A 15,919-nucleotide genomic window follows, 5' to 3' on the forward strand; every position below is an offset into this window, starting at 1 on the left:
TATTTTTATCTTCCTGCAATCATTCCATGTTTCTTCATATTTTATGTATTATTTTTAACAAACAGGAAGAAAACATGGAAAAATAGTGCATCAAAAATTTTTGATTTACAAATGGTCTCACTTCAAATCAAACTTACCGGCAATCTGTTATCCGAGTTATCAAAGATGATTTCAACATATGCACTAAGTACACGGGGACCCGTGCCTTCATGAAGTACAGATTGCCTCTGCTCTGGGCGCAGATGAGAAAACTCATCACTGAGCACAAACTGGATTGCTGAAGATATAAAAGAAAATTATGCGTGAAAACTGGCAGAAAATGTTTCCAAATAACGTTATTAGTGATCCAAGCATACAAGCAAATATATTTTATTTAATAATTTCATCTTTTCAAGTATTCAGATTCTAATAACGTAAGAAAAACATCAGAACCTCTCTAAACTGGCCTGACTGAAGTTTAGAAAAAGTCTAGTTAAACGAGAAAAAAATTGAAACAATTACAAAATTAATTAAATATGCATTGTTATACTGAATCTGTTAGACATCTTATACAGAAGTATTGCACTCCATTACAAAAATAAATAAATTACAGTTAGAAATTGAAAAACTGTGTTTCAAACCCAATAGAGAAACTTACTACCAATTTTATTGTACGCACACACACTTAAATAGAATAACATGATCACTTACATCAGGTAAAGAACGGAATTTTGTTATGCCACTTTGAAAAAAGATGTCAAGAAAGGTGAGATATAAAATAAGTTCTATATATAGTAGTGTCAATATACTACAACTACATGACTCGATTTAAGATGTGTCAAGAAAAACACATTTAAACACTGAATGAAGTGTATATTTAACATTATGTTACATAAAAATAAACAAGAATAACTTCACTTATTGTTAGATTTCCCAGTTGTAGCATATCAAAGTGCATACTAAGACGTAATTTTTTGTACTTAACTAAAAATCATAAATTGTAGTAGTGAGGCAATGATATATTCAAATAAAACAGTCATAAAAACACAATCCACAATTTTGAAAAAATCATACTTTATAAAATTAAGAAATCAAAGTTAAAAAAAAATATCATCCAAAAATAGATTTGAAAGATTATTCTTGGCATAGGCTTATACGTAATAAAAAAACATTTTGATTTGAAATCAATAGGCTATCTGGATATTATGCCGAGGTGAATGGAGAGGGGGGGGGGAGTGTCAGTCTAATACAAATACAACAGATAAAATGTCCAACGAGGTAAATAATATCTAAACTATACCAAAAATCCAGTCACCCAATAAGAGCAATAAAAAAAAACAATAATTATGATAAAATATAAATATAGTGCCTATAAAAAGTTATGGTTGTCCCATGTAAGTATGGATAGCTTCTCGATTTACCCCAATAGATTTACTGTATTTCTTTTCAATTATGTTACATTTCTCGACCAATGTAGATAAGCTATTCCATTTAGTCGCAACCCTATTAGAGAAAAACTCCCTGCGACACCACAACCTAGAATTGTCCCTTACTAATCGATATTGGTGTCCCCTTGTTGAAGCAGTTTATCAATGATGCATTAATGACTCATGGTCCATTTTATCTATCCCACCCGTTGAAAATTTTAAACACTTCAGTCATATCCTCCCAGCACCTGCATTATTCCAATGCAAACAATCTAAAAGATCACTTCCTCTGTCACTGATAAATTTTCCGGAACTATTATCATAACATAACTCCATGTGCCATCAAGAGCACGCGTGGATCTTCTCTGCACCCTCTCGACCAAGTCAATGCCACTCTGTAAGCATGGTCTCCAAAACCTGGTGGCATACTCCAATCCAGATCAAACTAAATCTTGGAAAATCACCTCTCTCACCACCAATGACACTTTTTGCACAAGTTCACCTCGGCATAATAACTATCCAGATAGCCTATTGATTTCATGTATCTTGACTGTGCAGAAATCCTCATTTTTTCTTTTTGATATGGTTTTTAAACATGTCTAGGGAAGAACTAACAAAAAGTAGCTTCAGAAATCTGATAAAAGATGACACAGCGGTCCAAACAACACTAATAAATGGGCCACTTGGGAAATAAGAGTTAATTTAGGAAAAAATATTGAAAATATCTGGTAAAAATGGGAACATGAGAAAGAAACTTACCATAAAAGAAGTTACTTTTTCCGGAACCATTTCTGCCCACTGAAAAAATTGAAATTCAATCACAAAAACAAAACTTGAACACATCTATTATCATAACATAAATGAAAGTCCAATGTAAAGTCCAATAAAGCCCAAAATAACAAAGAATTTTAACATTGAACAGCTGTTTCGGGGCTAAATGTGGACCCTTCTTCAGTGGAAAAAGTCTGTTACAGGCAGACTTCATGCCTGAACAAAAGCATGTGGTTGAATGAAAACCGATGCGTCTTTGCTATAACAGACTTTTTCGCCACTGAAGGAAGGGTTACATTAGCTTCAAAAAAGCTCTGTTTGGTGTTAAAAATGTTAAAAATTCTTTGTTATTTCGAACTTCAACGCTGGAATTCCTTTATACTGTGCTCAAAAGGCATTTCTTTTCCTACATCTATTATATTGTTGTCTCAACACTGATTTTGTTCTCAATGATATTAGTGATTTTAGAGTATATTGGAGCTGCTGATTATGAACTTGGCATTGGTTTTGTAAGATTGACTGTAGTTTATGAGATAAAGTGAAAATTAAATTCCAATAGTAATACTATAAGCAGCATACAAATCACATTTGAAACTGTGCCTTAGAAATAAATACAGTGAATCATTGGCAAAGATATTTCAGTGATTTTAGGGTGCTAATTCCGAATCTAGCACTGGTTTTGTTGAATTGGCTCTAGTTTTTGGGATAATGCAGAATAGAATGTGATTTGTACTCTGCTTATGGTATTACCATTGGAATTTAATTTTCATTTTATCTCAAAAACTAGAACCAATCTGACAAAACCAATACAGTATTGGTTTTGAATCTGATATTGAATACCAGATTCCGAATCAGCACCTTAAAATCATTGGAAACGAAATCAGTTAGCAAAATTGCTCTAACAAATTTCAAATAGTTGCATATTGTCTTCAGACAACAATTTAGTTATCACTTAGTTTTTAGAACGTTAAGTAAAAATTTAGCATCTTAATTCTGGGCTATTTTGCACCAATACTGAAAAAATTATTCAACACCTAGTGGCTATTCTAATGAATAATCCTCAAACAGTACAGATTCTGCCAGAAAATAGACGTTATCGACCAACTTCTGTGTTTAAGTTATAGAATCCGCAATTTTCTGACTGAAAATTTAACTTACTCTTGACAAAAGTTCCAGCTGAAATTGAGCAATATAGATACGTTCAAACAATATCCGAAATGGCAAATGCACCATTATCTCAACTATGAGTCAACTGACATTGTCTCCTGTCGAGCAGAATCAAAATTGTTTGGAAATGTTCATCAGAATAGGTGCTGGGTAACGATAAACATTTTCTTTCAACATAGGTGCAAGTAGTCCCGGTAATATAGTAGTCCTATGTAAAAATTTTGAGTGCCAAATATACTAATTCTTTACTTGCCATGGCAAATAGTGTCTGAGATTTGTCGAGCCTTGGCATGGACAATGGCAAAAAAATAAATAGAAAATCTAACCAAGTGAAGAGTACGTCCATTATGTCAGCAATGCAAGTCTCAAGAAATAATACAATTCAAATCATGAAAAATATTGAATACACAGAATAATCTACCCTCAATGTTTTATGCAACATGGGGAATTCTGTGATACTCACCAATTACATTGTGTCTGGAGCTGAACGGTTCCACAACAGTTTGCTCTTTGTAGCTCCGGAAGCCTTGAATGATAACCTATAACATGGATAATATTCAATAATAAATAGAATAACCATCCTTAAGCAATTAATTTCTGGCTGCTGTCAATATGAGGACATGAAAATTCAGGGGTACAACTGGATGTTTGGTCCGCTGGAAAAGCACACATTTTGATGCTCCTTTGTTATGTTGAAGGAGAGGTTAAAGGGTGAAATTTTTACTCTTCCTTTGGTCCAGCACCTGGGGTACCAGACCCGTCTATTCTTCCCTCATCCAGTCGCGGCCCTGTGCACATTTAAAAGGGCCATTTCGTTACACTTTGCACACAGCACAAGTAGGGTGCATTTGCATTATAATCATCCATTTGGTTTACTTTTTGTGTTAGCGACCATTTGTTTCACTTTCAGACGGTATAGTGTCCAGGCTTTAACGACAATCGTCAATTTTAACCTGCGCCCCCCAGTTAAGGGGCTGGGTGGTGCTTTATTTTTCCCGCACACCACTTCTCTGATCAAGTGGCACATTTTTTTGTCATGGCGTATTTGCACTGCCAGTTTGGCTCAGCTTCTTTCTGGCGAGTTTTCTCACAGTCAGTTTGGCTCTCTCATGCAAACATATTTTTGTTGCTCTTAGGTTAAAAAAAATGTTTTTTTCCTTAACAACGTAACTTATCTCTGTTGCCACATTGAAGGCAAGGTTTAAGCTAGATAAAAAATTCATTTCGCAAAAAAGCAAAAATGGGGAGAAAAGCTTTAACAAAATGCTACAATGCTAATGTAATGATTGATGGTTGGATGTCTACTCGTTCCGTACCTCCTGTATGCATTTTTGCGAAAGTGGCTACCACTTCTTTCGCATTTTGCAAAAAATGTGACCGTAGCTTAAACCCTGGTTGAAGGTGTTGTTTGATTCAACGGAACTTTGTTATACCAATGCGGAGATGAAATGTCAGCCAAAGGTGTATTATCTTTGATACAGCTTTCATTCCAGCGGTGCTGGTTTACATTCCGGGGAAGATTTCCATAATTGGCGTACACACCAAGATTGCAAATTCTCCGTAACAAGCTCTGCGACTTTTCTTACTACTCACACACACACATTTCCCCAAGAATTACAGCTATGGCAACCCTAATGGGACACAGAGCTTTGATATTGACTGTATTAATGGTTTTTTAAGACGCCACACACGAAAACAAATTGTAGTTGTTAGATATCATCACTTTCAATTAATTTATATGATAAATAATTAATTATTGCAGTGATTAAGTTAAATTGAAGGCAATTTCAGCGATTAAACCTGGCTACAAGTTCCTCCTCCAAGATGCCATGTTTGTTGACATCTGGAATTTTGACGCCCTTGACCATCTGTGAGGAGCTATTCTGATACAGCTACTTATATAGCTAAGTATCGCACTGGCAAAGTGTTTTCTTCGCCAAGTTGGCGTTAACCCTGATTACGGAAATCTTGCCATGATACGATGTGATGTCTGCAATCTGTTACGCATGGATGTTTTCTTCAATCGAATAAATGTTTGTGAATTTTTACTTATTGATGAATGCTTTTTTTACCCACGACTTCAAATACCATGCAAGAAGCCTACGTATCATGTCTAGTACATCGTCGAAAGCATGCAGAAAGAATCAAGCCAAAATGCACCAATTGTGTGCAGAAAATATGTGGATGGTTATAATGGAAAAGTACAAATGAAGTACATATATTTAGTCACACTTCATTGGACACAGCAGTGTGTGGTTCCCCCCCCCCCCCCACTGTAGTTTCTTTTCTCTGCCACTGTGGTGGTCAAGTGGTCATAGTGACAGACTCGAGTCGCGAGGTCTCGGGTTCGAACCCCACCTTCACCACAGTGGTGGTCAGCTGAAGTTGGTATTCGGTGGTTTCCAACTTCAAGGCGCGCATGCGAACCGATCTCCTCTTTAAAAAGTCTCGCAACAGACTCACAAACAGTAAAACTTTAATTCCATCATAACTCACTTCACTTCTGAAATATAGATGGCAGCAGTGAAAATTCAAACACTACACTGCATACACACTCAAACTGTTAGATACACAGTTACACATCCAGCACAACTCACTTGGTAGTAAATCACGTTTTTCCACCATGGCTTACGTCTCCTGAGACGAACTAGCTTATATCCCCTAGGGGTAAACAGAGCGGGGGGCCACGGTTGGTCTGGAGGTAGTAAATCGCCCATAGATAATTATAGACCTGAGTTGTGCTTGGTTTGAAAGAAATAATGTTTTTTTTCTCAAAGGATACAATTCAGAAAATGACACAGGCGACACAAGGGTCTGTCTAGACTTTTTTTTAATAGGTTCATAGTTTTGTGAAAATTTTCCTCATGTTAAGAAAATGGTCATTAATTTTGTGAAAAGTAAATAATTCTTTGGAGAAATAAAAATAATGAAAGGATGTAAAACACATCAAATCGAAATAATCTATTTATAATTTATCACAAAAGAAATGAAAAGTTTATAGTTTTGTTAATTTATTTGTAAAGGGTCCAAAAAATATAACCCAGATTTCGACTGGACAGACCCTTGGAATGATGACGATATAGACAGGGGTGGGAAGTGACAAAGTCCATTTCGGAGCAGCCAAATTCAGAATTCAGAGCAGCAAAATATATGATTTGGAGCAGCGAAATTAACAAGAATGTTTTCGTTAACCCTAACCCCTTTTCAAAATAAAACAACTGCACTGTCTTTTGTTATCAAACATCTTTTGATCAGCTTGTTTTTTGTTTTTTTTTGTTTCAGACTTTTGACACCTTGTTAGAAAGAGCGGCTGTCATATAATTTTTCACACCAGTCTATTTAAGATGACACTTTTGCTTACTGAGGACACTACTTGCTGTCTGAAACAGCAGCACTTCAAATAGGCTAAAAATTTTCTATAAGTTTTGCATTTTTTTATACTCTGAAAGAAATACTTTTAAAATGAGAATTTCGGAAGAATCAACACAATGTTTGGCAATTCAGTACTCATTATTTGGTGAGATTGGTGATCTGATACTTGTTGTTTGACAATATTGGCTATTTAACGCTTGTTAAATTAACATTTGTAATTCGGCGGATATGCATTTTTTACTACCGGAATGAAATTTTCTTCATGAAACATCCCGATTTGATGCAATGACGATCGACTACAGTAATTTCTGCTGCTTCCAGTGGCGACTTTAGTTTTTTGAAAATGGAAACTGACTCACATTTGCGCTTTAAAGCTGAAATACTATTGCAAACCATATTCAGTTGCACGATCACTGATATTATTGGAGTTTCGCTATGGAGGGGTTGATAGTTTAAAAAAAAAAGATGATAGTTTAAGTACAGTGAAATAAAACACGCTCTTCATGAAAAGAATCGTTTCGCAGTAAGCAGGAACAAAAAAAAATTTACTATTTGACGCAGAAAAATATGAAAATACACTATTGGAGCAGGATGGCACAAGATGTTAATTTTTGTGCAGTGCGACACAATTGGCACAGAGTTCCCACCCCTGTATATGCGTAAAGCTATTGGAAGTAACTGGGGGCGCACAAATCTGATATTTCTAGGTATTATGGACATGACAAATATTATGGGAGGGGGGCTCAGGCCTATGGGTCAGATACAGGTTTATACCTATGGATGATGATACAATTAGAAAAATGCGGCTGTCAGGCGAACCCCCGATGAAGTAGAGAACGACAAAGAAGAAAGTTGCATATGAAAGCGATTGTAATAGGAATAAATATATGAAAATTATATTTTACGCCATGATTTGAACCTTCAATCACTTGATAGCAATCTCTAAATATAACCACCACGCATGGAAAAGAGCAGGAGTGCTCAACCTTTTCAAGAATGGGGAACCCTCCCCCTCCAAAACAGAATGTTCTGCAGCAAGCACTCGGCTGACTAGAAAAGTTCTGCAGTGAAAATTCCCATATTAATGGTTCCTACACTTTTCTTAGCCAATTAGGGGGGGGGGGGACAATCTTTTACATTCATTTAATTTCATTTTATCAATGGCAATATTTTACATTCATTTCATTTTCTTAGCGGCAATCCCGAGATATCTCATCAGGTTATTAACACACGTTTTACTTTCGTCACCCCAAAATATCTTGGGTAATTAACAAGCTTTTTATTTCCAATGTGGCAGTTATTAATGCAGATCAGGAGAATTTTAAAAACCGCTTGAAGAGTTTAAATTCTTTTATCCAGATAATTCTGCTGTGTGCATAACAGATTTGGACCTATTCTGCTTTGTAGGTGGGGGGGCAGCGGCCCACTGTCGTGATTCAATAATCCACAGGCCACTCAGATGATTTGAGAACAGTTTGCAGGGCACAATGAAATAGAACATCATAATTCTGACTTTTTTTTTCTTTTTGCTCTAATTTTAAATAGAATAATCAAGATTTTAAAACATAAACCAGAAACATGTGCCCGAGTGGTGCTGTGGTAAGATGCTCATCTTCCACCATGAAAGTTAACGGCAGGGTCCACAGGTTCAATCGAGGGATGAAAATATATATATATATATATACATAGAGAGAAAACAAGTTCTTCACCTATCGAGGCTGGAGCAACCCCAAGCTTCAGCCACTGGAGTTGAAACCCAGATATGTAGCGAGTCTGTCACTATAACCACACGGTCGCATAGCAGCTGGTTGGAAGACTCAACAAACTACAATCGAGCCTTCTAACTGTGATAGTCTCCCGCCCTCCTATGCGACAAATACAATTGTTTTAGTGAACGGTGGGAGGAATTGCCTTTATCCACCTATGGTTTCCCCATTGCCACCTATAATGGAACCTAGATTCTAATTTGATCATGACACACTATTTAATCACAAAAAGATTGAGGACTCTGCTCCAAGTCATTCATTATTGACTCATATTTTTATCAATTAATAATCAAATCAGGTAAATTATAATTTGCGCGAGAGGGTTATATTTCACCCATGCACCATGGGTTGAGAATGATTAGGGTAGAGGGTTTGGGCTATTTCTAGATCAGGGTATGTATCTCGGCTAATTACATCATGATAATACAGCATTTTTCTTGCCAAAAGGAATTAATATTATAGCTGTTCCGTTTCAGGTCAGCCATTACTTACACGTTATAGTCAATGCTTATTATGATGACTCCCACTGTTCCATGGAAAACAACCTTTATATTGGGAGGTTGTTGTGTTAAAAGGAAAACATATAACAGAGTCATTATATGAAACATTGCGGATACATATACGGAGCCATATGTTAATTCAGTGTATGGCAGAACAAGAAGCGACATCACTTCCGTGTGTCCAATCTGAGAGCACATGCACATCAGTGACAAGTGGATGCTCGAGAATTGACTAATTAAAATTAGGACTCCAGCTAGCATTTACTATTAACCTAGTAGGTAGAGGGTGCAACTGGCAGTGTGAAGGCTATTGGTTCGAATCCCACACACAACTCGTTTCTTTTTCCTCTCATTTTCTTTGATTTTTGTTGTTACATTCGATTCATTTTTGTTGTTTTATATGTGTTCAACAGGTTTTTTTTTGGCAATCAGTGATCCCTGGGGCTCACATAGGCCCACGAGGGCGAGTCTACAGCCTGGGGACCTAGAATAATTCGCAATTTTTACTATTATAAATTCACTATAGAGGGCCGGCCCTGTTGCAGTTTATTGGAACTATAGAGCGAGCCATCGTGATAACTGAATTATTTTTAGTGACTTGTACTCGGAGGTGAAGGGTCATGATGCACTTCTTGCATGGAGTAGCAGATCAGTGAGCGAAGCATGCACATGCCCGCCCACTGCGAGCCATCATGACAAAATAAAAATGAAATTGCATGCAGCCACTATAACATACATACATACATATATATATCAGTGTATGAGGTACATCATGTGACTAGATACGACAATGAGAAAGCGTGAATAGCTCAGGGATAAGTAGTATCCAAAAGCGAAACATCAAGGGAAGGCATCTACCATCCAATATTTAGGCACGCGATTAGGTAAAGTTCATGAAACTGTTCACACACAATGAACATTTCCACGAGAGCGAATGTGAAGCATAATTTAATTCCAAACAAAGGATCGTCATCTGGCTTAGGTAACAAATAATACGAAACTGGGAATAGCATTCGCAACACGTTCAAGTTGAGTAAATGCGACAACGGTTCCAATATTTTCGAGTGGACGGTATGGTGTGCGGATATTTCAATCCGCTCGATTCGTATATTAATATGGAAAAACAGTTCACCTGCTTAATATACATCCCCTCGAGTAGCCGTAACAGCAGCAAACTATGTCATCGAGCTACAAAACAAACTGATAATATTTTCGTCAACAAAAATACGAAACATAGGTGATGGCGGCAATTTCACTTTACCGTAGATAGTATCGTTGTTCGAACTTCCTTCGCGTGGAAGATTTAAAAAAAAAAAACCACTAAATTCCAGGCTATATCAAAATTGATAAATTGACGAAAAATTGTGTTTGTAATTCAGTTATTTTTTATTTAATCTAATATAGTTGATAAAGATGTATTTTCTGTGAGAGTTTACGTGCATGTTTTGATCTGAGGCAAATATCAGTAAACACCAATATGTTGAGTGACCATACATCCTGTATTTCCCGACAGTCCCGGTAGTTTGAATTTTTTTGGTCGTCCCGACTGTTTTGCGAAAATGTCCCATGGATTTTCCTGTTTTTTACGCGAAGCCTACTTGAATTTTTATTTATTGAAGTCAAATATTGAAATTATTTTCCAACTCATAAATTATATTACGATAATTACAACTATAAATAAGAATATTAATCTCCCACATTTGTCTTGGTGAATGTTTTATCTCGTGGAATTCATTTTAATCCACTGCAATTTGCAGTAATGCTTCATTACCTGCTATATTGTTTACCTTTAATTTTAGCAGTATTTGGCAACTTTGGTTTTGGCAATATTTTTCGGGATAGTTGGCAATGTCCTGTATTTGGAATCTTAATTTACCGTATTTCTCTATAGGAAATATGGTCAGCTTACCAATATGCAATAAAAATACTGCCGATTTTAGTTCAAAGAAGTTTTTTTTCATACGTTTTAAAGGTAAATATAATTTTTTTTAAATTGTGATGAACATTTCTTTTAAACTGATAACCAGTAATTGTCACCATGTTCCGCTATTTTACGGGAGATTTTCGTATTTATAGCAGTTTCAATATTTTTTTAATAAAAATTACGCGTTTTTTCAACGAAACTTACATGACTTTGTAATCTTCAATAGTTAGACTGACCATATTTCCTTGAGAGAAACACGGGACATCGGGATTCCAAATACGGGGAAATACGGGACACCGCCATTGCCAAAAACGATGCCAAAACCAAACAAAGTTGCTAATTATTGTTGAAATTACGGAAAAATTACAATGGCGGGAAATGATGCATTACTGCAAATTGCAGTGGATTAAAATGTATTCCACGAAATAAAAAAAACGTTTACCAAGGCAAATGTGGGAGATTAATATCCCATATATAGTTGTAACTATCATAAAATAATTTATGAGTTGAAAAATAATTTCAATCTTCGACTTCAATAAAGAATAAAAATTCAAGTAGGCGTCGTGTGAAATACGGGAAAGAACCGGGACACTTTCGCCAAAAAGTCCGGACGGCCAAAAAAAGAGAAAATACCGGGACTGTCCCGGAAATACGGGATGTATGGTCACCCTATCAATAGTGGATGGAGATAATTTTCACAATTGTAGGGATTATGTTATGATGTATAATTACAGGGGTGGGAACTCTGCGCCAATAGCGTATTTTCGTATTTTTCTGCGCCAAATATCGAAGTTTGCTTCAGTATGCCCGGAAATTTGGAAAGGACGACAAAAAATTTTTGTTCCTGCTAACCACGAAACGACTCTTTCCGAGAAGAGCGTTTTACATTCCACTACAGTGGCGGATCATGATTTTGGGAGGCCCCAGGCGCAACCTGATCTGGAGGCCCCCCTATCAGGGGCGGATTAAAGGTAGGGGCTGTCACCCCCCCCCCCCCCCCGAGAGCAGAAAAATTAAATGGAAAAAAAATGTTTTCTACGTTTTTGACTGAATAACAAACCAAGAAAATAAATTTGCTTAAAAAAGAGGGAAAATTCAGAATTTTTTCCAAAAAAAATCAGAACCGTCCTGAAAAATTGAACACATGGTCACAACCACCGCCCCCACCCACAAATTTGCGTTTATCCACCACTGCACCCTTTTGGCCCTAATAAGAACGAGATGGTTCACTAAAATGAACAATATTATGAAAATCATAACTTTTTTTTTATTTTTGCGTCACCAAAACCATAAACACAAAAATAAGATAAGATTATGAAAAATAATCACACTCCCATTAAAAAAAAAAATCACAGTAAAATTCTGCATCATATTTTTAGTGATCTAAGATGTCCGTCCTGGTGCCTTCAGCCACACGGCAAAAATGGAGATCAGTCATAGTTTTAGTAATTTAATATTACTGATTAATGAAGATTTGATAATATCTCAAATATAATATATTTGATTTGATATAAAGATACTGATAATATTTAATAGAAAAACATTTCTTCAATAGAGGGAAGAAATTATATCAGAGTAAATATAAGAATTATATTTTTAATGGAAGAAATTAGTTCAGAATGAATTAAAATTATTGTCAATGAAAGAAATTATTTTAAAGATTTTTTTTAGAAATTATTATTTTTTATTTGTTTATTCTATTTTATTTTTACTATTATTATATTAATTATTATTATTTTCTCTTTCAGCCACCTCGTTGGGCACTCTGCCTGTTGTGGCCTTTGCCTTTGTATTATTTGTATTCAGAGTGAATAAAAATCTTCTATATTATACCCCCCCCCCCGTTTCGTTTAATAACGAAAAATGCCACAGTATAACATTGTGGCCAGCGTACTTTATAAAATGTTTCAATATGGCCTGCTATGCCTCAAAGGTTGAAGACCCCTGCAGTAGATTCTCGCTAATCCAGTACGTATTAGACCACGGTGTGCCAGATTTTACCGAAATTGCTGGATTAACTTTGAAGAAACCCATTGAAATAATATATGAAATTTCGTGCAAAGACATAGTCAGGACTTGATCAGCAATTAAGAAATATTAGAACGTGTTAAGGGGTTAGGGCATCAGGAGAAAAGTGACACCACACCACCTAAATATCCTGGACTACTGGACGTGCTGGATTAGAGCACGACCGAATTCTCGAGAGACTACTGTAGTTGAATTGAAAGGCTCAAATAAAAATTTATATATTTTTAGTTTTGCTTACCGTTATTTTTGGAGATTCTGCAATCTAAATCCTAAAGGAAATCTTGAGGATCGGCATGAAAAATTTTTTCATTACAATAACACACATTACAATTACATTAACAATAAACACTTTTCGGTCTGACACAAAGATGTTGTCTACCCAAGCCTCCTTGACCAATCCAAAAATGTAGCTCTTTTTTTTAGAAAGAAGGAAAAGAAACCCCCTTGATTTTTTTCAGCCGGGGAGGGAGTGTTAAAAGAGAAACAGAAAAATCACGTGATTCGGAATGCATGTCATTCAGCATTCATTTCAAACCCCACTTTTTTTTTGTCATATGGTCGTATGGTTCCAGTCATAGATTTGAACCAGCTTATAGTATTTCATTCAAACAAGTGGGAGACAAAATCAGACAAAATAAGAGCTCTACTACATTCATTTTAATTAGTACGAGTGTCTCTTCCTGTCGATGTCGCCGCTTGCCGATAGCCATCTTGCCATCCATTATACTGTATACAAAAGCTTACACCAAAGCTGTCGTATTATCGGCGCCCATAAAAGCATTTAATACTGTGGAATGAGACCATGGCCCCCACATCCTGGACTAGGGCCGCTAGGCTAGAATCTTTTGCGGGGGGCCCCCCGACCAGACTTTCGCGGGCCCTTTTATGATGGATTTATAGCGTTAAAAAAACAAAAATAATGAAAATCGTCCCGGGCCCCAGGGCTGGAGCCTTGCCAGCCCACCCCTTGTGGGGGCTATGAATGAGACATCTGTTTATGCCTTCACTCCAATTTTCATTTCGGACAGACATTAGGACCTGCTGTTCTCACCCCTCCTCCTGCTTGTGCCCTTAGGGAAATACTGTTTGAAAATGACCCTCCCTGAATGATCGCTTTACAATGTCTCTTCTTTCTTTGTAGGGGAAGAACTGGCCCTTGAGAGCTGCGTTCCCGTTTTTCTTCCATAATCTTATACCTAGTGTACATAAAAAAAAAAAAAAATTGCGGTTAAAAAAAAAAAAAGGGAGAGCAGATACTGTACTTAGTTCAAGAGATTTGTTGATGCGCATGTAAATTCATATGTAGGATGAAGCACACAACTATTTGGAGGCCCCCCCCCCACTCTGCCGAGGCCCCAGGCATGCGCCTGTGCGGTAATCCGCCACTGTTCCACTATACTTAAACTATCGGCCCCTCACACAACGGGCTTTCCATCGCGAAACCCCGGTATTGTCCGTGATCGTGGAACTGAAGATGGTTTGCAATGTCTTTCAGCTTTAAAGTGCAAATGCGAGTCAGTTTCCGTTTAAAAAAAAAAAGTCGCCACTGGAAGCAGAAGAAATTACTGTAGTCGATCGTCATTGTGTTAAATCCCGATGTCTCGTGAAAAAAATTTTCATTTCGGGAGTAAAAAGCGCATGTCCACCGAATTACGAATGTTAATTTAGAAACATAACGAGCGTTAAATCGTCAATATCGCCAAATAACGAGCGTCAGATCGCCAATCTCGCCAAATAACGAGTACTGAATCAAAAAACAAAAGTCGCCACTGGAAGCAGCAGAAATTACTGTAGTCGATCGTCATTGCATCAAATCGTGATGTTTCATGAAGAAAATTTCATTCCGGTAGTAAAAAATGCTAAATCCGCTGAATTACGAATGCTAATTTAAGAAGCGTTAAATAGCCAATATTGTCAAATAACGAGTGTCAGATCGCCAATCTCGCCAAATAACGAGTACTGAATCGCCAAACATCGTGTTGATTCTTCAGAAATTCTCTACCATTTTGCAGCAATTTCTTTCCGAGTATAAAAAACTTGAAAACTTAGAGAAAATGTTTAGCCCATTTAAACTGCTGCTGTTCAAGGCACCAAATAGTGCCCTCAGTAAGCAAAAATAATCGTAAATTAGAAACTAATAACGAGCGTGCAAAAGATTTTATGACAGCCATTCTTTCAAACAAGTTGTCAAAAGCCTAAAACACCAAAAACAAAAAACAAGCTGATGAAAAGATGTTTGATAACAAAAGACAGTACAGTTCAGTGATGGTAACTCGTGGGAAATTTCCCATATCCGCAGGAAATTTCCCATATTCGTGGGAAAAATGGGCCAATATTGGTTCACATGTGAAATTTCTTGGCGTTCCTGAAAATTTTGAGAGTTCATGAAACAAAAGAATTTTTATTGAAAAAATATATATAAATGCAAAACAAAATACTTTTCTTATAATTTTAAATATAAATATTTAAAATTATAATATATATATTTATTATATTATAATTAAATATTTTCTTATATTTTAAAATACTTGACTGCATATTTCCACCGATAGATGGCAGCACAATTTTCGGAATGTGTCGGAAAAATTTAGTCAAAACTCAAAAGGGAAATTTTGCTTGACGAGGTTACCATCACTCGTGCAGTTGTTTTATTTTATAAATATCTGCTCCGAATCCTGAATTTGCTGCTCCAAAATGGACTTTGTCACTTCCCACCCCTGTAATTATCTAAATATAATTAAAATTCCGTGTTAAGCAGGGTCCTCTGTGCACTGCGGCGCCCTGATGGTGCGCTAAAGGCGAAAATTTCCGGTCCCATGAGCAGTGATTTGAACCTGTGGGTGCTTGTCTTGAGTTGTAAGAAGTTTTGATTTCACCCACGGTAATTTTTGGCTCCGACGCCATTGCCCATGTGTCTTTTATTGAGACCTGCAGAGGCGCCAACATGAAAAAAAACATTGTGGGGAGGGGGCTAAAAGGTGGTGG

At 36.5% G+C, this 15,919-nt stretch overlaps 1 protein-coding gene across 1 annotated transcript in view; it reads right to left on the reverse strand.

Annotated features, from left to right (window-relative positions):
- The window catches only part of SMC3 (structural maintenance of chromosomes 3), a 44,455-nt gene extending 34,209 nt beyond the window's left edge, over window positions 1–10,246 (reverse strand). Inside the window, exons 1-4 of the mRNA XM_089244948.1 lie at window positions 10,115–10,246; window positions 3,808–3,883; window positions 2,166–2,204; window positions 138–277 (exon numbers count right to left, since the gene is read on the reverse strand). Of these exons, the coding sequence (XP_089101074.1) occupies window positions 138–277; window positions 2,166–2,204; window positions 3,808–3,883; window positions 10,115–10,129 (270 nt within the window). The 5' untranslated portion in view covers window positions 10,130–10,246. The remainder of the gene's footprint in view (window positions 1–137; window positions 278–2,165; window positions 2,205–3,807; window positions 3,884–10,114) is intronic.
- Between the last annotated feature and the right edge of the window lie 5,673 nt (window positions 10,247–15,919).

Source organism: Pholcus phalangioides, unplaced genomic scaffold, assembly GCF_987345545.1.
Source record: "Pholcus phalangioides strain wild (caught in Gottingen) unplaced genomic scaffold, Ppha-v1.0 ptg000015l_1, whole genome shotgun sequence".
Classification (NCBI taxonomy): domain Eukaryota; kingdom Metazoa; phylum Arthropoda; class Arachnida; order Araneae; family Pholcidae; genus Pholcus; species Pholcus phalangioides.